The 26,115-nt window shown below is 36.0% G+C and overlaps 1 protein-coding gene and 1 pseudogene across 1 annotated transcript; one reads left to right on the forward strand and one right to left on the reverse strand.

Annotated features, from left to right (window-relative positions):
• Positions 1-2,353: 2,353 nt before the first annotated feature.
• LOC149195082 (uncharacterized) lies at positions 2,354-4,920 on the forward strand. The gene has a single exon (XM_089407882.1). The coding sequence runs from the start codon at positions 2,374-2,376 to the stop codon at positions 4,918-4,920; it is 2,547 nt and encodes an 848-aa protein (XP_089264008.1). The 5' UTR covers positions 2,354-2,373.
• A 14,940-nt stretch (positions 4,921-19,860) lies between these two features.
• On the reverse strand, positions 19,861-20,229 carry LOC149195083 (putative L-type lectin-domain containing receptor kinase V.2 pseudogene; annotated as a pseudogene).
• Positions 20,230-26,115: the final 5,886 nt, after the last annotated feature.

Here is a 26,115-nt window from a genome sequence, read left to right on the forward strand (position 1 = left end):
TTGTGCATTGTAGTAGCACATAGGTTGTAGGCCTTATTTCTTTGTATTCACAACCATTTTCTATTCAATAAAAGAGAGCAAAGCGACCTCACCTTCCAGGTGGTTTTTCTCTCAAAAGGGTTTCCCAAGTTATATCTTATGTCAATCGTGGTTTGTAAGTTTATATTTCATTGTTCTCTATTTTCTACAAAAGTATAAATCACATGCATATGCAGTAAATATTAATTTACAAATCTTGAAATCTAAAGAGAAATAAACTCTCATATTGTAGATGTCAAATTTGTAAGTATAATTTATCAAATTTGTTGTGATGAACTGTCCAATGGAATATCCACAACAATTTACAAATCATCCAGTCCACTGAGTATCTTCAGAAGCCTATAAAGAACCAATAGGAGGCTTGATCGGCATCACTCTCTCTTGTAGAAAATTACATGCTCAAAGAAAAACTTTTTCTTCGAGTTCCCCATTCATGCTAAATTCAAACATCAACATACCCCTTAAAAAATTCCTCTCTTATTTTTATTATTTTAACTATTATTTATTATTTTCATGATTAGGATGCCTATTTTAGACCTCAAAATATATCTAATGACTTTGCCATGAGAACAACTGTATTCTACATGCTATACACTTTGATGGAGCACACCCCTTCATTGATATACATATTGAGGCTTATTATATTAATTTATTATTATTTGTTTGATTGGATTGGCCATTCCCTTAGTTTTGGAGCTTTTGGGAATACATGTAGATTTATGGCATGGTGAATATTATTTTGGGGGTGTTATTACAAATTGAAAGTTGTGGTTAGAGATATTTGTGGGGGCGTACTTGCCCAAGTTGTCATGTTTGACATATAACACCCTCTTCTTGTTTGCATGTGTGAGGAGGTTGGCACAATTCTTTAGGGTAGACTCATGTGGAATTGGTTGAGGATTCATTATTTTAATGTTGTTGAATCTTTCCTTGCATAATTTTTGAAGAGTTGTAATGAGGTTAGACGTTGTATAGATTATCTGTTCTCAAACAGATGGAGTGAAGAAGTAAATGCAATAGCTATTAAAGCACGAAGTGATTTAACCAACCACCATATTTTGTGAGTGACCTATCATGATTGTGTAAAAAAAGATGTGATTTAGAGGTGACCTATCATCATCCTATACCAGAAGGATGTGATTTGGAGGGTGAATATTGACCATAAAGCTTTGAACAAGATTACACTCAAAGATGGATAGAATATTCTTATACCAGAAGGATGTGATTTAACCAACCACCATATTTTGTGAGTGACCTACCATGGTTGTGTAAAAAAAGATGTGATTTAGAGGTGACCTATCATCATCCTATACCAGAAGGATGTGATTTGGAGGGTGAATATTGACCATAAAGCTTTGAACAAGATTACACTCAAAGATGGATAGAATATTCTTAAGACCAATCATTTGTTAGGCTAATTGTAACATGGCAAATAATACTTCGCCAAGTTGGACTTGCAATCGGACCTTATGATGGGTTTTGAATATATATTTGAATGCCCGAAAATTTTAACAATGTTGAAATTCTGAAAACGGGACTGTATGCGCAGAATGTTGCACATAAAAGAAAGTCGAGAAAATCTCTCACTATCTTTGAAACGTCTGCGAGAGGGAAAGAGAGCAGGCAGGTTCCATATAAAGTAAGTGAAGAAAAATGAAGGATAAAATCAACTTGGAAAGTTCCCTGCTCATGCCGTTCCTTGAACGTTTGACAAAATTTTCTTTGAACGGGGGAGCTCGAGGGTGATACATCCTTCAGTGCTTTAGGTTCAGCGAAAAATCTATCCTACGGATAGCTATCACCGTGTGGAAATTTCATAGCAAATAATTTGCCGTAATCGCCAAACGAATGACTTGACTGCACTAGGCATGGAGCCAAAAAAATCGCTGAGATACCACCTTACTTGACTGGACCATAGATGATAGAGCCGTTAAAAATAGTTGGGCGCTTGACTATTGACTTGACTGGGCGTATAAAGCCGAAAGAATAGGTGAGCTGTTGACTATCGACTTCACCGGCCATATAAAGCCGAAAAAATAGGTGATCGTTGACTATTGACTTGACTGGGCATATAAAGCCGAAAAAAAGTAGGTGAGCGGTTGATTATTGACTTGACTAGACTTGGAGGTACAGCCCAGGCCCCATACTATAGAATTTCCGGAGGGTTTCCTTACATTTACATCCTCATACTCCAGGCTCCAATCAATCGTTGTCTCAACTTTAAAATATCGCTCGGCATCGAATCCATATGAGAACGGCTGTGTATATATATATACACAGCGCAGAACACAGAACTAACAGGCTTCGAAAAGCGCTGAAGTTGGACCGGGAGAAATGGATCGCAACGCTGTTCTTCTTCCCATATTATTGCTTTTGCTCATGCTTGCCTCTCTGCCCGCAGCAACGTCTGTTAGTTATTCCCATACTGCTGAATTCACATTATCATCAAAGGAATCCCACAGTAAAAGGGACCTCGATGCTCTGTTGTCGTTCCGAGGGGCGATCACATCGGACCCATTGGGAAAGCTCTGCAACTGGACGGCGGAGAACTCCGAAAACATATGTTCGTGGTATGGTGTTCGCTGCAGACAGCAAGCCAGAAGAGTAATCGGCATAGAGCTTTCCAATGAAAGATTGAGAGGTACCCTTTCTCCGTCCATGGGCAACCTCTCATTATTGCGCACCTGCAATCTTTCTCGTAATAATTTGGCAGGAGGAATTCCACCCAAGTTTGGCCAGCTCAAAGCGTTGCAGGTACTTGACTTGAGTAAAAATTTTGTGAATGGTTCTATTCCAGAAGAATTGGGTTTGCTGCATAAACTGCACACCTTGGATCTTTCTGCTAATCGTTTGATTGGGAGAATTCCACCCACGTTTGGCCAGCTTAAAGAGCTACGAATACTGAACCTCACAGCGAATATGCTCGGCGGTTCTATTCCAGTGGAGCTTGGCCTGCTGCAGAAATTAAGGTACCTGATTCTCGACCAGAATGAAATCTCAGGCAGTATTCCTCCTCAGTTGGGTAATTTGACACAGCTTATACATCTTTCGATTTATAGCCTTAATATTTCTGGTGTTATTCCTTCTGAAATATTTAGACTACCCCTTTCCTATCTATCTCTGAGTCTCAACCTCACAGGAAGCCTACCTAAAACCATTGCCAATTTGACCAATCTCAACTACTTAAAGCTTCAAGGAAGTGGAATTACTAGCATTCCTAAGGGAATTGCTAATTTGACCAACTTGACTTATTTAGATCTCTCTAGAAACAGAGTAACCAATATATTTGAAAACATTTTCAATTTAACCAAATTGACTTACTTAGATCTCTCCCAAAATGAAATCACAAACATTCCTCAAAATATCACTAATCTGAGTAAATTGACTTACTTTGATTTGTCTCATAACAAAGTCACTTACATTCCTAAAGAAATAGCCTATCTGACTAAATTAATCTTCTTAGACCTTTCTCAAAATAAATTGATTAACAACATACCAAAAGCCATTTTCAATTTGACTCAATTGACTATATTAAATCTTTATTCAAACATGCTTACAGGGAGTATTCCTATAGCACTTACCAATTCTAGTCAATTAATTGAGCTAGATCTTAGAAATAATAGTCTTAATGGCAATATCCCTGACACCATTACCAACTTAAAAAAGCTTAAATACCTTTCTCTTTCAAACAACTATCTAACCGGTATAATTCCGAGAGACATAGGAAATCTTCAATCATTACAATGGTTAGATTTGGCCTCAAATAAATTATATGGGTATATCCCATATAGCATAGGTCAACTAAAGTCTCTTTGTACACTAAACATATATAATAATAGCTTTATAGGAAGTATTCCTAATAGTATTAATGGTTTGACTTCACTTGCAATATTAGATCTATCCAAAAACAACTTGCAAGGACCAATTCCCAAAAGTATTGGCGATTGTACTTCTATGAAAATTTTCTCTGCTCATTCTAATAACTTTTCTGGGACATTGCCTACATCTTTGGTAAACTATACTCAACTTCAATTACTGGATTTAAGGAAAAACAAATTAACAGGCGAACTTCCTCAACACTTCACAATTTTTCATGAATTGGAAGTTTTAAGCCTTAGTTATAACAATCTACATGGTTGTATTCCTCAATGCATCACAAACCTCACTAAGTTGTATGTGATGGATTTGTCCAACAACAAATTCAGTGGAAGAATACCAGCGCATCTGGAGAGACTCTCAGGATATGCACATGTGTCAAATGTTGATGTATTAACTGAGGATTTGCAAATTGTCATAAAAGGGAGTGAATATACCTTATCATATACATTTCCTACAAACACTATATTTGATTTGTCTTGTAATAATCTTACAGGAGAAATCCCTGCAAGCATAGGTAGTATGAGTCACTTGCGGCTGTTGAATTTATCCCAAAATCACCTGGAAGGGGAAATACCTGCATCTCTTGGTGCAATATCTACTTTGGAGGAATTGGACTTGGCAAAAAATCATTTGAGTGGACCGATTCCTGAAGAACTTTCCAAATTACATGAGTTGGCTATTCTTGACGTTTCATCAAACATGCTCTGTGGTCGAATCCCAACAGGAACACAATTTTCCACTTTCAGTGTATATTCCTTTCAAAAGAATAAGTGTTTATGGGGTTGTCCTTTAGATTCATGTAATGAGAATGAAAGACAAAAAATCAAAGATGCTGATGGTGAGAGAAGTAATGTAAGAAGGGGTTGGCTAAGTGATGTAAATGAAATCATGTCATTGACAGCTTTGAAGATTGGAATAGGGATTGGATTTGGGGGAGTGATTGCTTTGTTTATGTCATGGGAAAGAGCTAAACATTGGGTGGTACCCCCAAATATACCATGACATTTTTTTGAAATGTATTGATTCTTTACTTAATGGAAAATTATCAAATTCAAAGATTCTAATCTATTATACCAAAAGACAAACTATAAAATAAATTAAAATATTCTATTACTCTTTTAAAATCTTAACAATTAGTATTACACAATTACATATTATTTACGGATAAACATATTTAAAATTAATATTTATTCATGAATTCAAATTTATAATGCACTTTCGCAATTATTATAAATGGTAGTTGCAAATATTATTGTTAATCTATGTATATAGTGTTGTACATATAATATTTTATATAAATATTAATGGTATTAAAGTCATAGTCAATGCCTTTTTGGGGCAAACATTTCCTTTTTGTTAAAAGGAAAATTTCTATAGTTATTTATATCTTTTTAATTAATGGTGTTCACTGTGAAATTCTGTGAAGGGAAAACTTTAAGGATGTGATACTTATTGTAGAGTTTATAAAGAGAGTAAAATATTGTATTTAATATCTATTTTAAAGTAGGTGAACCATCTTTTCATGGGAAAATATACAAACTCTACAAATAATTCCTTACTAAAAACATCACTAGTATAAAATTTCTTTTCTTCATGTTACATCTAATATGCATATTCTATTGCAATTTACTTCTTAGATGATTGTTTTTCATTGTATTTTTATATGTGTACATTTCAATGAAAAATATTAATATAGGTTTGGATACCAACTATGAATAATATTATGAAATAATCAAATTTCAAAAATACCCCAACACAACTTCAACTCTCAATCAAAAGACAACATATTATCATGGTGAATTTACACATAACTAGTGATAAGCAATATATCTTTATAACACACTACTTTGCACCAATTATCATTCCAATATCAAAATAATATAGAATCTTATTCAATCCATTTTTTGGTATTCCCAATCATTTATCAAATATTAGCTAATTAGATAAGAAATTACATAAAAATAAGGGAAGTATTGTTGGCTTGAGTCATCATAAAAAACAATCAACTTAAGTTATCCCATTATAACTTAACTTAAATATTTGTGTAAGGAAACATAAAGCAAGGTTGTCACTTCCAATACAAGACTCTAGATAGGATTAGCATTGACTAGTTTGTAATAAAGTGGAAATAGACGATCAAGTTAGTTTCATTTACTCATAACAATCCTAATTATATATAATCATTCATATTTAAAAACTCTAATGAATCACTAATTCATTTTCCTTGATATAAATCTTTTTTACTCCTTTTTTAGTATGTGTCTTTCCATTAATTAAACTTCACACTAGAAAGAACTTCATTATTTATATCTTTTATACTTATTCAAATATGGCCTAGCACCATTCCCTTCCTCATGATATAATTGGTATGGATGAAAATGGAAAATGCAAAGTTTACCAAAACACCAAAATTCAAGATATTATGGTTTGCATACTCTATATGTTTGAGGACAATTTGGAATCCTAAATTTAGGAAACGTGCTCACTTCGATATTGATAATATGAGCATTACTCTTTCTTAACATAGATTTCTTATAAAATGGATTTTAGTATTGTAATTTTTATTTGATTAAATTATGCATTACTCTTTTTAACATAGATTTCTTATAAAATGGATTTTAGTATTGTAATTTTTATTTGATTAAATTATTCTTTGAACGAAAATATAGATTCAACTCTCTAAAGAATCCTTAGAATACTCAAATTACACATAAAACTACTAAAAATTAAAATAATATATTTTTGAACATTTAAATTGTTTTCAAAAATATATTACTTCTAATTAATACTAAAGTTAATAAAATTATAAATTGAAAATACACATGTAATCACAATTTACATAAAAACTCATAATCCATACAATATAATAGAAGTAATATAAGCAATTAAGAAATTTTTCTCTAAAATTATATATCATCATCTTTTTATTATAGCAATCCCTAGGACAACTGTAAAATCCCAATATATATGTATTTACATGTAAAATATTATAGATAACAAAGAAAACACATTGACTATTGAAATTGGAACCTTGTATAAGTTTTATGGGAAAAAATAGCTAGTGCCCTTGTGTAAGCATTTGAGGTTTTACTATATAAAATATTGACAAACAAGTTGTTATGCTCAAATCATTGCTTATTAAGATAAAATCAAATAATATATTAAACAATTAATATAAATTAATTGTTTCTTTCTATCAAATTTATAAAAATTTATATAAATCTATTTTTCATAATAAAATTTAAATCCATTTATATTATTTAATTAAAAACAAAATATTTTTTTACATGAAAATTTAATTAGAAATAGCATTATAAATAAAATAAATTAAAATACAACATTCTAATAAAAATACATAGCTCAATATGTCAAAATGTATTTCTCAGTTTATATTGACCCATTAAAATTATATTTCCAAATATAAATCCTTTCACTTCACACAAAAATATAAAAAATTATTTTTTAAAATATTTATTTGGAAACTTTAAAAAATATCTTAATATTTTTCATAATCGTTATAGTGTCATTATGGTATTATATTAAATTAAATTAAAAAATAATAGTGAAATATACTTACATTATAAAATTTAAGTAAAAATTGCAAATTAAATTGATGTTTTTAATAAGTAGAAATAAAAAACATTGATTTTTATTATTCAATAACAATAATAATAAAGATTTATTTTTAATTATGAATCGGTGACTTAATAAATTTGCAATAAAATAAATAATTATTTATATAATGTACATAAAAACATTTAAAATAATAAATTAATATAAATAATCTTAAATTCATATTTATCCCATAAAAAAATAAAATAAAAAAATACATAGGTATAATTAAATGATAAATTTCATTGCATAATTTACATTTTAAGTGTGATTACAAAACTTACAGTATAACTTTATTCTTCATGGTTAATCTCACTCCTTGATGCATTTTGCAATGGAGTTAGACCAAACGTTTAAATAGAATTCATAGCATCAAATGCGATGGAGGGATAATATGGACTCAAAAATTATTTATGATTGAGCCTCAATAACAAGTTTATTATTATTTTACATCGAAACATAAATATATTTATAAAAATCATTTAATAACAAGTTTATTATTATTTTACATCGAAACATAAATATATTTATTAAAATTATTTAGACACGTAACGGTATTGAATCATATTCTTATTTATGAAAGCGATAGTTTTTCATATGGTAAAAGAAAAATGTATCAGTGTTTATCTATATTTTGTAGAGTAAGAGAAAAAAAAAATTATAAATCCAATTATATGAAAATTGTTAAATATTCACTAATTTTTTGAGTTAATCTATTTTTTAACTATCACTAATTAAATATAATGAAAATTATTTAATAAAATTAAAACATATTTACAAAAGTTAAAAACATATTTACAATTAAAAAAAAACAAAAAAAAAAATTCCAAAGTAAAATGGTGAAGATGGAGGCAAAATATAAAATTGAGAATACAATCTTATCTTTATTATAAAATGTGAAGGTATTTATCTTTTTGAGCTTTTCATGGACTTGTTTTCAACCATTCATCTAAATAATTTTTCTATAATGCTATTATCAAATTCTTTCTCTCTATTTAATACCTTCATTGAAGAAACATAAATGGCCCATTAATGCCCCACATCAAACAATGCTAAAAGCTAAACTTACCTACATTTATTTAGGTATAGGAAAGAACATAAACCTTAATCTCTAAGGGTGGGTGCAAGTTAATATGGTCTATCATGATGCATTAATGACAATTGAATCCTGAAAAACAACAACAATATGTTAACATGGAAGGATGATTCAAGATGATTCCACAATGAATTTGAATAAGGTGTAAAAATATGAAATGTGGGAAAATAAATTTGCTTTATGAATATATAATTTTCATTTATAGAAATTATGTATGAATATGTTGGAGTTTGGCTTCCCCTTTCCTATCTATCTCTCAATCTCAACCTCACAGAAAGTATACTTAAAGCCATTGTTAATTTGACCAATTTGAGCCACTTAAAACTTCAAAGGAGTGGAATTACTAGCATGCCTAAGGAAATTTCTAATTCGACCTACTTGAACTACTCAAATGTCTCTAGAAATAGAGTCACCAATATTTTTGAAGGCATTGTTAATTTAACCAAATTGACCTCAGATCTCTCCCAAAATAAAATCACAAACACCCCTCAAATCATTGTTAATTTGACTAAATTGACTTACTTTGATTCGGCTTATAACAAAGTTAGTAATATTCCTAAATATATTCTCAAATTGACCAAATTAACCTACTTAGATATCTGTTAAAATATATTGATTGATGATACCAAAATCCATTTTCAGTTTGACTCAATTGACCATATTACATGTTGATTCAAACATACTTATAGGTAGCATTCCTATAGTGCTTACCAATTTTAGTTAATTAATTGAAATAGATCTTAGTAATAATAGACTCAATGATAGCGTCCCTGACAACATTACCAACTTAAAGAATCTTAATACATGTCTTTCAAACAATGATCTAACAGGAACAATTCTAAGAGGCATAGGAAATCTTCAATCATTACAAAGGTTATATTTGGCCTCAAACAAATCAAATTGGTGTATCCCATATGGAATAGACCAATTAAAGTCTCTCTCTACACTAAACATATATAATAACAATTTTTTGGGGAGTATCCTTGATATTGAGAATTTTTAGTGCTCAGAAATTCCACAGTAGCCATTTTTGTGTCAACGTTTCGAGTCTACAACAAGACTCATCATCATGACAAATTCCTACAGAGAAGAATGAATCTTCTCTCTAGGAATTTGTCTTGATGATGAGTCTTTTTGTAGACTCGAAACTTCGACACAAAAATGGGTACTGTGGAATTTCCGAGCATTAAAAATTCTCAAGATACTTACTACAGAAATCTACCAATCCTTGATATTATTAATGGTTTGGCTTCACTTGCAATATTAAATCTATCCAAAAACAATTTGCAAGGACCAATTCCTAAAGGTATTGATAACTGTACTTCTATGAAAGTTATCTATGTTCATTCTAATAACTTTTTCATGACATCGTTTACAAGTGTACCCAACTTTAGACACTATATTTAAGGATAAACAAATTAACAAATGAACTTCCTCAATACTTCATATTTTTTCATGAATTGGAAGTTTTAAGCCTTGGTTATAATAACCTACATGGTTGTATTTCTCAAGGCATCACAAGTCTCACTAAGTTGTATGTGTTGGATTTGTCCAACAACAAATTTAGTGGAAGAATACAAGTGCATATTAAGAGACTCTTAGGATATGCATATGTGTCAAATGTTGATGTATTAATTGATAATCTATAGATTGTCATGAAAGGGAGTGAGTATACTCTATCATATACATTTCCTACAAACACTATATTTGATTTGTCTTGCAATAATATTACAGGACAAATCCTTGCAGGCATAGGTAGTATGAGTCACTTGCGACTATTAAATTTATCTCGAAGTGGTGCAACCCAGCCACACTGGCCCGCTGGTCCACGTGATCGTACGGTATGACGTGCTCTATTACTAAATGGCTTCGTCTACGTGGAGATTGTCCATGGATATTTCGCTGTTGGTGGCAGTTGTGAGTTATTGTTGCATTAAATGTTCACCCTACATCTCGGGCTTGGTTCCCGCCTCACTCTTAATCCTTATCGCTTGGTCTTTTCACTATTCTGGATGGTTCTGCCGTTGAAAGGTTCGGTGAGGGTTTCTGTCGAGCAGTCACTGTTCTGTTAGCTGTGGTGTCTTCCAGTGTGTATGAACATTCCCTTCTCCCTTCAGCTCGGCTGTGGACTCATGGACGTTCCTGCCCGGTGTGTCGGTGTTACTCTGGCTCTGACGTGCTTATGTGACTTCGTTTTCTCTGGTAAGTTCCTGGCTACTATGATTTATACTGTAACTGTATTGTTGAAAATTTACTTGCCCGTCAAGGAATGGCTTCAGGCTATTGCTCTACTGTTCTAGTATAACCCACTTGCATCTTTCAATGTTTGTCAATCTCTGTTTCATGAATTCACTGACTGTTATGGACTCAGGGAAAACTCAGGTGGTCGCTCGACGGCTCGAACAGGTAACAACACCCTTCCATGCTTCAATTTATCCTCCCACTGGAAACATTACTTATCAACATTTCTCCTTCGGTCTGCAGTTTTACAAATCCATATGTGATGATTCTACTTCTCGAATTCGGCTATGTCCGCTCAGGTAAGCTACAACAGTTCTTTTCTCAGATTGTTTGGTATGATTGCCCCCGGCTTATTTCCTATAACTCGCTTTGTATATTAACCTTTGGGTTTTTTTTTCTGTACAGGTCTATGGTTTCGACTTGAGCGCGCGGGTTTCCGTCTCTTATTCCACATGAAGAACCTTTTGGTAGGCCCTGAATCTTCCAGCTTTCGAGATACGAAAAGTCCTGTAGGATAGTGGCATCGGCTTGTCGTAGTTTGTCTGTAATTATTGTTGTATTGTAGTTTGTCTCTGTTGGTAGCTATACTGTGTTGTTTTCAACGCCGTCGGTAGAAAGAATGTTTGTGGTTATATATATAAACCCTCATCGAGGGTTTCAACCCTAATGCCAGTCACAGTTATGTATTTGGTTTGGTTTTTCTATGGAGATGAGAACCGGCAATGTATGTGTTTCATTTGACAATATAAATGACAATAGTTTTCTTTTCAATGGATGATATTTTATTCACGATAATACAAAAAAAATGCGTAACGGAAATACCTCTGTGTTTGGTCGTCTCCTATGTAATGTTGTCTCTGTTATGTGGTCGTTTTGTCTTATTCTCAGGTCATCCTTTCCTTTCTGTAATTCCCTTTTCCGTAGGCGAATGTCCGTTCAGGTTGGACACCAACTGTATGCCAAATAACAACAGGATCACGTTGTCCGTGATCTTCCCCTGTTTATCGTTTATCAAACTATTGCATAAACATTAATTTAGTTACAGTAATGAACAATGAATAATACTTTTGGATGGACAATGGCAGAAAATCCTATCTCTGTAATGTTATTTTTATTTCTTCAATTCGGATTCGCGGAACCCTCACTTTGTATTACATCTCGGTTTTTATATCTCTCTGTTACAATTGATTTGCAGTTAATTAAAACTGCCATAGGGTTCAGTTAAACGAACTTATTATGGTTAATGACTACTACTTGTTTGATTCTACAGAACTTAACTAAGCAGTTTGTCATCTCTCCCCTAAATTAACAAACCATTTCCTATTTACTGTTCAGTCCATAGTAATTCTAAATGTCTAACTAATTGTAACCTAACACACCAACTCTGTCAGTAAACAAAATTAATTAAAAGAAACTACCTGATGACTCTAAAAAAACAATCCAGATGATCAACAACTTTCAAACCTGGCTGAGACTTCACCCGGTCATGGCGAGCTGGATGCTCCTGCATCAGGCTCCCGGGGCAAAAAGAGATCATGGCTCCGGCCCATGAGCTTCTCGACCGAAGTTCCTGTTTGAGCAATCTGCCTGGCATCAAGCCACAAACTGTCCTCGATTGGACGGTTCTTCCACTTGACCAGGTAGTGCATGTAGTCCTTCCGTCGAGTTCATCTAACCACCTGAGTTTCGAGGATGCTTTCGATCTCGGGCGGTTGAATGTAAGGCATCTATCTCTTCCAAGTTTCTCCATCTTCCTGGGTACAATGTGTAGACTATCTGGGTGCATCTTCCTCCTTTTCCTTTGGGTCAGTTGTGTATGGGAACAGATCTGCTATGTTAAAGATAGGTGAGATGCCTATGCCGGGTGGCAATTGTATCGCGTAGGCATTAGCTGAAAACTTCTGCAGAACTTTGCAAGGCCCTATCTTGTTATACTTCAATTTATTGTACGTACCCCTAGGGAAACATTCCTTGTGTAAGTGTGCGAGGACTTCGTCCCCCACTTCAAACTGCACTTCCTTCCTCTTTAGATCTGCGTGCTGTTTGTACTTTAAGCTGTTGTCATGTAACTTTTTTTCACCTGTTCGTGCAAGTCTCTCATCGCATTAGCGAAATCTTCTCCGCCCGCACTTCGTCGTTCCTGCAGTCCAAGATCCCGGAGTTCATGCACTCCGCAAGGATGCATGCCATACAAAATCTGGAAGGGGCTGAAACCTGTGTTGCAGTTAGGTGAGTCGTTGTAAGCGAACTCTGCCTGTGCTAGCACCTGGTCCCTCATCCGTGAATTCTCTCTGACTAGGCTACGTAATAGGTTTCCCAGACTTCTGTTTACAACTTCAGTCTGCCCGTCGGTTTGCGGGTGATATGCAGAACTGTAGCTCAATTGTGTGTCCATCTTCTTCCATAAGGTATGCCAGAAGTGTCCCATGAATTTCACATCTCTGTTCGAAAGGATGGATTTGGGCAGTCCATGTAACCTGATAATCTCGTTGAAAAACAAGTGGGCCACGTGGGTGGCGTCACTGGTTTTCCGACAAGGTATAAAATGTGCCATTTTTGAGAATCTGTCCATCACTACCATTACTGAGTCATATCCTCGTTGTGTCTTCGGCAGACCTAAGACAAAATCCAAACTAATAGAATCCCACGGCCTACTTGGGACGGGTAACGGTTCATACAGTCCTGTGTTCTTGTTGTGTCCCTTTGCCAATTGGCACACCTTGCATTTGGTCACAAAATGTTGTACATCTCGTCGCATTTTTGGCCAAAAATAAAAGTGATTAAGCTGCTCGAGGGTCTTATCCATGCCGAAGTGTCCGGCCAATCCTCCACTATGTTTCTCGCGAATAATATTCTCCCTCATCGAACAGTCAGGTATGCACAACTGTCCTCCTTTAAATAGCAACTTTTCCTGTAAATTGTAGTCCAACCAAGGACTGTTACTCCTCACCAAAGGGTTTTGGCACACCTCATAGGCTTCTCTGAAATCTGTGTCTGTTTGGTATAGATCCCGTAGGTGATCAAAACCCAGCACCTGTATAGTGCTTTCTTGCAGAAGTAAAGCCTTCCTATTCAATGTGTCTACCACCTTATTTGCCTGCCCACTAATGTGCTTCAGTACGAAGTTAAAACTCTGCAAATACTCTACACATTTGGCATGTTTGTGGTTGAGTTTGTGCTGCTGCATTATATATTGTAGTGCAGAATTATCCGAAAATAGCACAAATTCGTTCCCCAATAAATAATGCCTCCAGTGTTTTAATGCCTGTACAACAGCATAAAACTCTTTATCCTATGATGAGTATTTCTGCCTACTCTTATTTAGTTTCTCACTGAAGAATGCCACCGGCTTGTCCTCCTGACTGAGTACAGCCCCAATTGCTATCCCACTGGCGTCACAACGTATCTGAAACAATTTTTGGAAGTCTGGTAGCCTCAGGATTGGCCTCTCAACAATCTTCTTCTTCAAAAACTAGAAACTTTTCTCAGCTGCTTCTGTCCATCGAAAAGGCTGGCTGGCCTTTTTGATGGTATCTAACATGGGTGCAAAAATTTCGCTGAAATTCTTAATGAACTTCCTATAAAAACTTGCCAATCCGTGAAAACTATGTACTTCAAATAGATTTTTTGGAGACGGCCAATTTACTATTGCTGCTATCTTCTCCAGATCCATCTTCAGTTCATTTTTTGCTACCACAAACCCCAAGTAAAATAATTCCTTCTGCAAAAAAGTACACTTCTTCAAGTTTATCAGCAGTTTGTTCTGCTGTAATTTCTCCAGCACCTTACGCACATGTTGAAGGTGTTCTTCTTTCGTTCTACTGAAAATAAGAATGTCATCCAAGTAAACGACCACAAACTTCCCAATATACTCCTTCAGCATCTCGTTCATGAGCCTCATAAATGTGTTGGGCATATTGCTCAGCCCAAATGGCATGACCAGCCACTCATACAACCCTTCATTTGTCTTAAAGGCCATCTTCCACTCGTCCCCCTCTCGTATCTGAATCTGATGGTATCCGCTTTTCAAATCTATTTTTGAGAAATAAGCTGCCCCGCTTAAACAATCCATCATATCATCCATTCACGGTAACGGAAATCTGTATCGGATGGTAATTTTATTAATGGCCCTTAAGTCGGTGCACATCCGCCATTCCCCTCCTTTTTTGGGAGCGAGGACTATTGGTACAACACAAGGGCTTAAGCTCTCCCTTATCAAACCCTTGTCCAACAGATCTTGCTCCTGTTTTCTAATTTCTTCATTATCCTTAGGGCTCATTCGGTATGCTGCTTTATTCGGCAAACTAGCTCCGGGTATGAAATCGATGTGGTGACTAATGGTCCGCTTGGGGGGAAACTTGTCTGGCAAGTCATCTACAACTATGTCTACAAACTCTTCTAACATTTGTTGAATCTCTATGGGTAAGTCTGATATTTCTGTGTGCAACAGAACTGTCTTGGATTTCTTGACAACTGCATAACTTACCTCACTGTCTTTTACCTGTTTTAAAAATTGTTTTCCACCCACCAGCAATGCTCTGGTTTCACCTATTTCAACTGCTCCTTTCTCTTCTCTGATAGGTACAAGCGTGTGCTTGATTCCGTCCTTCTCGAATTTATAACAATTCATCACTCCATCATGTGTTACCTTCCTATTGTATTGCCACGGTCTGCCTAATAAGATGTGACACACATCCATTGGCATGATGTCGCAGAAAATTTTGTCCTTATATCTACCTTTCTGAAGTTCGACCTCGCTTTGTTCATCCACCAGCAATTGGTAGCCCTTTTGCAGCCACGAAACTCTATACGGATTGGGATGCTTTAAGCGTTTCAAGCCAATTTTTCCACCATTTCCGTGGACACCAAATTATCGGTACTCCCGCTGTCAATTATTAATTTGCAACACTTACCTCGTGATTTTCAAATTGTCCTAAACAGAGCTTTCCGTTGTGTTTGTTCAGTGTCCTCATTGACTGGTTTCAGTAGCACTTTATGCAGCACCAAAGCTTCTCCTGTCTCTGGAGCATTCTCTGCCTCCTGAGGGAGTGTTGTTGTTTCTTCTGGTTGTGCCACATACGCACCCCGTTGTCCAGCTGGATCTGCTTCTGGACACTCAAACGAGCAGTGGCCCCACTTATGACATCTATAACATTGATAACCAACCCCTCTTCCTCGGCCATTCCCTCTGCCGCACTGGGACAATCTGCCGCCCCTCGTACTGTCTCCTCTATCTGCTATTCCTGATGTCTTCGAACTGCTAGCTTCCTCACTACTGTTAGCAATCCGGCCCCTGCCATAGGATTGGCCTTTCCCTCTGTTGGCTCCTCGTCCTCTCCGGGCGTTTTGCCTTCTAGTAATTTTTTCCTCTGCCTTTATTGCGCTCCGATATGCCTCCTCGGTATTATTTGGGGATAAAATACTTATTTCATCTAGGATTTCCATCCTCAGCCCATTAACATACCTGGCTGTCATTTCTGCGGTATCTTTGGTATATCTAGCCTGTAAATTCACTCGGTAGAATTCCTCCGTGTACTCTTTTACGATCAATCCTTTCCGTCTCAAATTCTGTACCTGCCTGTGCAATGCAATCTGATAATCCCTTGGTAGAAATCTGCCCTTTAATTTGGCCACCATTCTTGACCAGGTTTTAATCGGCAGCTTGTTCAATCTCTTCCTCTCGCTCTGGACACTGTCCCACCATAGGGTCGCGTGTCCCTTCAGTTTCGTCGCCGCAAATTTGACTCTACGGTCTTTGCTAACTTCTTCGCACTCAAAGTACTTGTCCATCTCGCTAATCCAATCCAACAAAACATCGATAGACAGGCTACCGTCGTACATCAAGAGTTCCGGTTTTGGTTTACTACTTGCTAATAAAACAGACCTCAGCAGTTTCACCTCTGCGGATTCTCCCTCTGGTCCATCTGCTGCTACTTCTGCTTCCTCTTCACTGACATCGCCCATTTCTGGATCTCTCCTCCTACCTGCCTCTACTGCTTCCAATCGGGCATCAAGGATTTTGATTTCCTCTCGTAACCCTTCATCTGCCAATCTACGAGCACCTCGGCCTCGTCCTCGTCGCCCTACTTCCATATTCTCAGTCAACTTAATGCTCTGATACCACTTTGGTGCAACCCAACCACACTGGCTCGCTGGTCCATGTGATCGCACGGTATGACGTGCTCTATTACTAAATGGCTTCGTCTACGTGGAGATTGTCTGTGGATATTTCGCTGTTGGTGGCAGTTGCGAGTTATTGTTGCATTAAATGTTCACCCTACATCTCGGGCTTGGTTCCCACCTCACTCTTAATCCTTATCGCTTGGTCTTTTCACTATTCTAGATGGTTCTGCCGTTGAAAGGTTCGGTGAGGGTTTTTGTCGAGCAGTCACTGTTCTGTTAGCTGTGGTGTCTTCCGGTGTGTATGAACATTCCCTTCTCCCTTCATCTCGGTTGTGGACTCATGGACGTTCTTGCCCGGTGTGTCGGTGTTACTCCGGCTCTGACGTGCTTATGTGACTTCGTTTTCTCTGGTAAGTTCCTGGCTACTATGATTTCAACTGTAACTGTATTGTTGAAAATTTACTTGCCCGTCAAGGAATGGCTTCAGGCTATTGCTCTACTGTTCTAGTATAACCCACTTGCATCTTTCACTGTTTGTCAATCTCTGTTTCACGAATTCACTGACTGTTATGGACTCAGGGAAAACTCCGGTGGTCGCTCGACGGCTCGAACAGGTAACAACACCCTTCCATGCTTCAATTTATCCTCCCACTGGAAACGTTACTTATCAACATTGCTCCTTCGGTCTGCAGTTTTACAAATCCATATGTGATGATTCTACTTCTCGAATTCGGCTCTGTCCGCTCAGGTAAGCTATAGCAGTTCTTTTCTCATATTGTTTGGTATGATTGCCCCCGTCTTATTTCCTATAACTCGCTTTGTATATTAACCTTCGGGTTTGTTTTCTGTACAGGTCTATGGTTTCGACTTGAGCGCGCAGGCTTCCATCTCCTATTCCACAGGAAGAACCTTTCAGTAGGCCCTGAATCTTCCAGCTTTCGAGATACGAAAAGTCCTGTAGGATAGTGGCCTCGGCTTGTCGTAGTTTGTCTGTAATTATTGTTGTACTGTAGTTTGTCTCTGTTGGTAGCTATACTGTGTTGTTTTCAACGTCGTCGGTAGAAAGAATGTTTGTGGTTATATATATAAACCCTCGTCGAGGGTTTCAACCCTAATGCCAGTCACAGTTATGTATTTGGTTTGGTTGTTCTATGGAGATGAGAACCAGCAATGTATGTGTTTCATTTGACAATATAAATGACAATAGTTTTCTTTTCAATGGATGATATTTGATTCACGATAATACAAAAAAAATGTGTAACGGAAATACCTCTGTGTTTGGTCGTCTCCTGTGTAATGTTGTCTCTGTTATGTGGTCTTTTTGTCCTATTCTCAAGTTGTCCTTTCCTTTCTGTAATTCCCTTTTCCATAGGCAAATGTCCGTTCAGGTTGGACACCAACTGTATGCCAAATAACAACAGGATCACGTTGTTCGTGATCTTCCCCTGTTTATTGTTTATGAAACTGTTGCATAAACATTAATTTAGTTACAGTAATGAACATTGAATAATACTTTTGGATGGACAATGGCAGAAAATCCTGTCTCTGTAATGTTATTTTTATTTCTTCAATTCGGATTCGCGGAACCCTCACTTTGTATTACATCTCTATTTTTATATCTCTCTGTTACAGTTGATTTGCAGTTAATTAAAACTGCCATAGGGTTCAGTTAAACGAACTTATTATGGTTAATAACTACTACTTGTTTGATTCTACAAAACTTAACTAAGCATTTTGTCATCTCTCCCCTAAATTAACAAACCATTTCCTATTTATTGTTCAGTCCATAGTAATGCTAAATGTCTAACTAATTGTAACCTAACACACCAACTCTGTCAGTAAACAAAATTAATTAAAAGAAACTACCTGATGACTCTAGAAAAAAACAATCCATATGATCAACAACTTTCAAACCTGGCTGAGACTTCATCCGGTCATGGCAGGCTGGATGCTCCTGCATCACGAAGTAAATTGGAAGGGAGAATACCGTCATATCTTGGTGTAATATCTACTTTGGAATAATTTGAATTCTTGAAAAACTCTCTAAATTAAATGAATTGGTTATTCTCAACATTTCACCAAACATATTAGGTAGGAAAATCCTAATTAAAATACAATTTTCTACTTTTAATATATATTCATTTCAAAATAATAAGTGTTTATAAGATTGTCCTTCATATTCATTTTCTTAAAAGAAGACCGGTAAACTATCATGACAATGATGGTAAGAGAAATGACGTAAAAAAAGACAATTAAATCATGTTCATTGATAAGAGAAATGATGTAAAAAAGGGATAATTAAATCATTTAAATGAAATCATATTATTGATAATGTTGAGAATTGGAATAAGGGTTGAATTTAGAGGAATCATCACTTTCAGTATGTCATAGGAAATAATTAAATGTGAGGTGGCACCCAAAACATACCATGACCTTTTTATGGGATATAGTGGTTCTTTACCTAATGAAAAGACACAAAATTCAAAGATTTTAATTACGCCGTAAGGCGTTTCCCTCTGAAATCAACCCCCCTCTCTGCCCACATGTCATCCTTGTATGCCACATGATTATATGTTAGACGATTGCAAAAGTCTCAGTCGTTCGTTCAAAGTGGTTACAAATTCGTTCTGAAACGGTTTGCGAGTTTATCGAGGCTTCCATTTAGCATGTGGTCGTAAACAATGAATAGCTCCTTCTGCCTCTGGCACCATCCCCGTAGCTGAACCAGGTTCAGTGCTACAAACATCCCATGGTCAAGATCTCTACCACGAACCCCTTCATTCCCACCATGAACTCTTTCGTTATGCATTTCACTACGATTTCTTGGCCACTGCTAGGGAGAATGCCCATATAAACCTTCCCAAATCCCCCTAGCCCAAAACATTTTCGTCCCTGAATCCACTGGTGGCGATGCGGAGTTCCTTGCAAGTGAATCTATGGGGCGAAAAATCCTGCTTCCATTCTTCGATCTTTTCTCTATATTTTTTTCTTTTAAGAAACACAACGGCAAACACCAGCAAGAAGACAACCAAAGTTGCCATTGTAATTCCTGCTATGAGCCCTACATGCGAACACTTGGAATTCCTTGTAGCGAATGATGGTAAACTTGATATATTGAGTTGGGGTGTCGTGCCTTCTGTAGTGAAGTTCCACGCAAGAATGTAATGGTCTTGGACAAAAGTGTCACCGGTAGCCGCTGAAAAGCCAACGAACATCTTCTCGTGCACAATGCCTTGCATATTGATTTTCAGAGATATCAGTGTTCTCTGTGATCTCTGCAAGCCGGCTGGCGTGACACTAATGTTGAAGCGGTTTTGGGAATGATCGTAATCAATCCAGGCTTGAATGTTTCATCCGCTCTGGAGTTCCAATCCCCGGAAATTGTCCCAAGTCCAAGAACTGGCAGCCTTCGCCCACACTGAATGGAGGTTGTTGATATCGATGCCCATGTGGTTGCCATCAGGGTCCTAGAATTGCACACTTTGGACCGTATCAAACTTGATTGCCAACAAGTGATTGTATGGCTTTCCATTGTTGGTATCGTTAAGCAGGCCCAAATACTCAGATGCCAGACTACCCATGAAATTTTATTGCGGGGCATGGCTATGATCGCCCGTCAATTAATGTAGATAGAGATGAACGACAAGCATGAATGTTGTTAGTAATTTTTTTTTTTTTTTTTTCATTTTTACACATTTTTCAAGTGTTGAGAGTAGAGAGCCAAGGCAGTGCAGAGAGCCCAGTGTATTGCAAAGTCCATTTCATGAATTACGAAGCCCATTTCATGATTTCAAACCTTGTTTACAATGGAATATTTGTTAGTTCCCAATAAATCAAGAAATAAGGTTGCCGGTAGCACACCTTTTCCCCTGATTGTGACTAAGTGAAAGGTTTCCATTCTGAAGGAGCTGAAGTATAAATTGGTGATAACTCTGATTCCATTGGGGGTCATTAAGGAAGGGGAAATGTTGGGCCTGATGGATAAGCTGAAATATAATGGCAGTGATGTGAGGGAACTAATTGTATCTTATGGAATTGGCTAGTTTCATATTATGATGATATGAGAGTTTTCACCTTAGATATTTTTTTGATGTGTAATGTTGTGTTACAATGGTGAATATCATTGATGCTATTTGAGTCTATATAATTTTTTCTATTATTGTAGCTACATTAGTTGATGTATATAACTATGTCTATGTATAAAGAATGAACCCAGTTTTTGTTGTTTCCTATCGAAGTTATATTGTGCATATGTGCTAAAGGGCTATTGAAGAATGAGTTTCTCATATAAAACATGTAATATATGCAACCAATATTACAGTAATATTCTATGGACATTGTTATGTGTGTGGTAAACGTGGGGTTATATGTCTTATTAATTTGGTTTTTTTGTGAGAATTAGTAGTTGTGGTAGCTTTGGCTGGGTTTTTGTGAACTAGAAAAACCTCCTATGCCCCTGTCTCTCTACATAACTTACACAAGGTTCTACAATCCCATTACATACCTCGAGTGAGACCACATTTTCGTATAGACGTTGACAATGTGGGTATTCATGGTGTTTGTTGGAAAAATATTGAACCTTAGGTCATTCTCTCTATAAAGAACCAAAAAGATCAAATCATCCACATATAGCCCTATCTCTAAGTGTAAACTGTAGGATCATAATGATAATGGTTGATCCCAAAAAGAAGCCTAAAAGTATCTATCTTCTCATAAGATGCTATAGGCGATTCTTCAAGACAAGACATTGTTCAAGACAAGACAAGGAATACTGAGGCTTACAAACAAGTGAAGGATCTTGCAAAATACTGTGGGGCTACTCCATGTAAATCCCGTCATGTATATCTCCATGCAAAAAGCACTCTCTACATCCATTGGTAAACTGATCATCGTCAAGAGGCATCTAGAGAAACAAAAATAAGTATAGAATCTATCTTATCAATGAGGTGAAATTCTTGGCATAGTCAATCCTCTCAACCTATGAATTTACCTTGTCCATAAGAAATGGCTCATGTTTGTCACAAAGCGATTCACATCATATTTGAGTTGGTATACCTAGTTAATGCCAACGAGAAGACAACCAAATCTGCAACTGTAATGCCTGCTATGAGCCCTACGCGCGGACGCTTGGAATGCCTTTTAGCGAACGATGGTAAACTTGAGATATTGAGTTGGGATGCCATGCCTTCTGTGGTGAAGCTCCACGCAAGAATGTAATGGTCTTGGACTGAAGTGTCACCGGTAGCGGCTGAAAAGCCAACAAACATCTTTTCTTGCGCAACGCTTTGCAGATTGATTTTCACAGATATCAGTGGTCTCTGTGGTCTTTGCAAGCCGGCTGGCGTGATGCTAACATTGAGGCGGTTTTGAGAATGATCGTAATCAATCTAGGCCTGAATGTTTCGTCCGCTTTTGAGTTCCAACCCCTGGAAATTTTCCCCAGTCCAATAACCAACAGCCTTGGCCCGAACTGAGTGGAGGTTGTCGATATCGATGCCCACGTGGTTGCCATCAGGGTCCTGGAATTGCACACTTTGGACCGTATCAAACTCGATTGCCAACACAAGTGATTGTATGGCTTTCCGTTGCCAGTATCGTTAAGCAGGCCAAGATACTCGGATGCCAGACTTCCCATGAAATTTTATTGAGGGGCATGGCTATGATGGCCCATACGTTAATGTAGCTAGAGATGAACGACAAGCATGAATGTTAGTAATTTTTTATTTTTTTTTAGTTTCATTTTTACACATTTTTCAAGTGTTGAGAGTAGAGAGCCAAGGCAGCGCAAAGAGCCCAGTGTATTCCAAAGTCCAGTTCATGAATTACAAAGCCCATTTCATAATTTCAAACCTTGTTTACAATGGCATATTCGTTAGTTCCCAAGAAATCGAGAAATAAGGTTGCTGGTAGCACTCCTTTTCCCCTGATTGTGACCAAGCGAAAGGTTTCCATTTGGAAGGAGCTGAAGTATAAATTGGTGATAGCTCTGATTCCATTTGGGGTCATTAAGGAAGGGGAAATGTTGGGCTAGTGGATAAGCTTTTCGCTTTCCATTTGGAAGGAGCTGAAGTATAAATTGGTGATAGCTCTGATTCCATTTGGGGTCATTAAGGAAGGGGAAATGTTGGGCTAGTGGATAAGCTGAAATATAATGACAATGATGTGAGGGAACTAATTGTATCTTATGGAATTGGCTGGTTTTATATTATGATGATATGAGTTTTGAGTTTAGTTGTGGGGCTTCTAAATTTATGTACAAATTTCTTTTACTAGTTGGGAGTTTTCGCTTTAGATATTTGTTTTGATGTGTAATGTTGTGTTACGATGTCGAATATCATTGATGTAATTGATGCAATTTGAGTCTGTGTAAATTTTTCTATTATTGGAGCCACATTAGTTGATGTATATAACTATGTCTATGTATAAAGAATGAACCCAATTTTTGTTGTTCCCTATTGAAGTTATATTGTGCATATGTGCTAAAGGGCAATTGAAGAATGAGTTTCTCATATAAAACATGTAATATATGCAACCAATATTATAGTTATAGTATATGGAAATTGTTATGTGTGTGGTAAATGTGGGGTTACATGTCTTAATAATAGGGTTTTCTGTGAGAATTAGTAGTTGTGATAGCTTTGGTTGGGTTTTTGTGAACTATGAAAACCTCCTATGCCCCTGTCTCCCTACATAACCTATACAAGGTTTTACAATCGCGTTACATACCTCGAGTGAGGCCAAATTTTCGTATAGATGTTGACAATGTGGGTATTCATGGGGGTTTGTTGGAAAAATATTGAACCTTACGTCATTCCCTCTATGAAGAACCAAAATGATCAAATCATCCACATATAGAACTAGAGTCAATAAATTAGAGCCCTATCTTTGAGTGTAAACTGTAAGATCATAATGATAATGGTTGATCCAAAAAAGAAGCCTAAAAGTATCTATCTTCTCATAAGATTCTATAGGCGATTGTTCAAGACAAGGAATACTGAGGCTTACAAACAAGCGAAGGATCTTGCAAAAAACTATGGGGCTATTGCATGTAAATCTCCTCATGTAGATCTCCATGCAAAAAGGCACTCTCTACATCCATTGGTAAACTGATTATCGTCAAGAGGTAGCTAGAGAAACCAAAATAAATATAGAATCTATCTTATTAATGAGGTAAAATTCTTGGCATGATCAATCCTCTCAACCTGTGAATTTACCTTGTCCATAAGACATGCCTCATGTTTTTCAACAAAGCCATTCACGTCTTATTTGAGTTGGTATACCCAGTTGAAATGGACCTTTTTGTGTCACTTTGGAAGAGGAACAAGGTCCCAAGTATGATTCTTCATCAAATAATATTACTCATTTGTCATGGAAAATTCCCACTCAGGTATTCCAATAACATTGGAAAACTATTTTGTAAGTTCTAAGATGTCATTTCCCAAAATGGAGATTCCTTTTGACCGTGGTGGATTTTAGGCTAGATAATTGAATTCAGTTGCTTCATAGCCATATCTCTCATGCTACTTTCTCTTACAAAGGCTCATCCTCAAGGGTTCATCTAGAACATGAGGCTCAGGAATTTCTACTTCTAATTGTAAGTTAATTAAACCTACCTGTCCTTATTAAAAGCAAAGCAAGGTTACATCATTTACTTTATGCCAAACAGAAACATAAACATATATCAGAAGTAATTTATACAAGAGGTGGAATTTCAATTCTACTTAAAAATAATTTAAGTCACTGAAATGTCAATGAATCTAATTCCTTAAAAAAAAACCTTAAAGAGAAGACTATATTAAAAGAACAATGTTGCAAATTAAGAACTAAATAATTGTTTCTAGACAATTGCCATGTGGTAAAGACATTTTGTCATGTTGGAGTCCTGGGATGTATACTATACATAGGTCACACAGACTCTGCACTGTGTGTTTGTAAGTGCCACCACCAAGCAACAGGAATGGCATCGCTCAAACATAAATAATAGGGCTCTCTAAAAATAGGAGACAAGATAGATTACATGATTTCTTTGTCAACTGCAAAGCAAGGGACAATAGTAAGTTTCACAACATTGAGATCTTCAAGACCAAAATATGATGATAGCCTTTAAATTTTCAACTGTAAATTTCCAGAGAAGGTGTAACCTTTTACATAACCGAATGAAATCATTAAGATCAAGCAATGAAATACATGGGGCTTTTACATAACCAAATGAAATCATTAAGATCAGGCAATGAAATACATGGGGTTCGGCAGCTTGAAGGTCCTAATCTCCTTGGTACTAGTGGTAATGCTTCTGAGGACAAGGGCAGTCCTTTGACAATAGCTCATATACAAAGGTTTCGAAGCTTCTATATCTTAAATGACTAAACAAGATTTGTTAGACCTATGGATTTTAATATATGAAACCATCTATACTTATGTTACCTGACTAATTGGCTCTCTTATGCAGCAATGTTCTTAGATCATATGCCCATTTCATATGGAATGTCTACTAAGTGGTTCGAGTTAATGGGGCATTTATTTGAGTGTTCAATATATTTTTATCCTTTATCAAAGTATTTTTTTGCTCTATTTGCGTTCTTCAATTTATGCCTTACGGCGTTTCCTTTGCAACATCTGGTGCAAATGCTAGTTTATTATACCAAAACATAAAATATATAATAAATGAAAATGTTTTATTACCCTTTTAGAATCTTAACAATTATTAATACATAATTACATATATTTATGAATAAACCTATTTTACATATTATTTATGAATAAAAATATTCAAATTATAATGTGCTTAGTAAATTGTACTTGCAATTTTTATTATTAATTTGTATATGTTTTTCTATAAATATAATATTTTATATAAATATTAATGGTATTAAAGTTACAATTTATGTATTTTTGGGTTAAATTTTTCCTTTTGGGTTAAATTTTTCGTTTTGTTAGTAAAAAGATTTTTTATACTTATTTGTTTTTTTTTTTTAATTGATGGTGTTCACTATGCAATAGTGTACAATGAAAATTTTAAGTATGTGATATTTATTATAGAGTTTACAAAGGGAGTTAAATATCTCATTCAATATTTTATTTTAAAGTAAGTAAATCATTTAATTTTTTCATGGAAAAGTATGTCA

This window comes from Pinus tabuliformis, chromosome 2_2 (assembly GCF_031772625.1).
Source record: "Pinus tabuliformis cultivar Carrire ecotype Pingquan chromosome 2_2, CPIR1, whole genome shotgun sequence".
NCBI lineage: Eukaryota > Viridiplantae > Streptophyta > Pinopsida > Pinales > Pinaceae > Pinus > Pinus tabuliformis.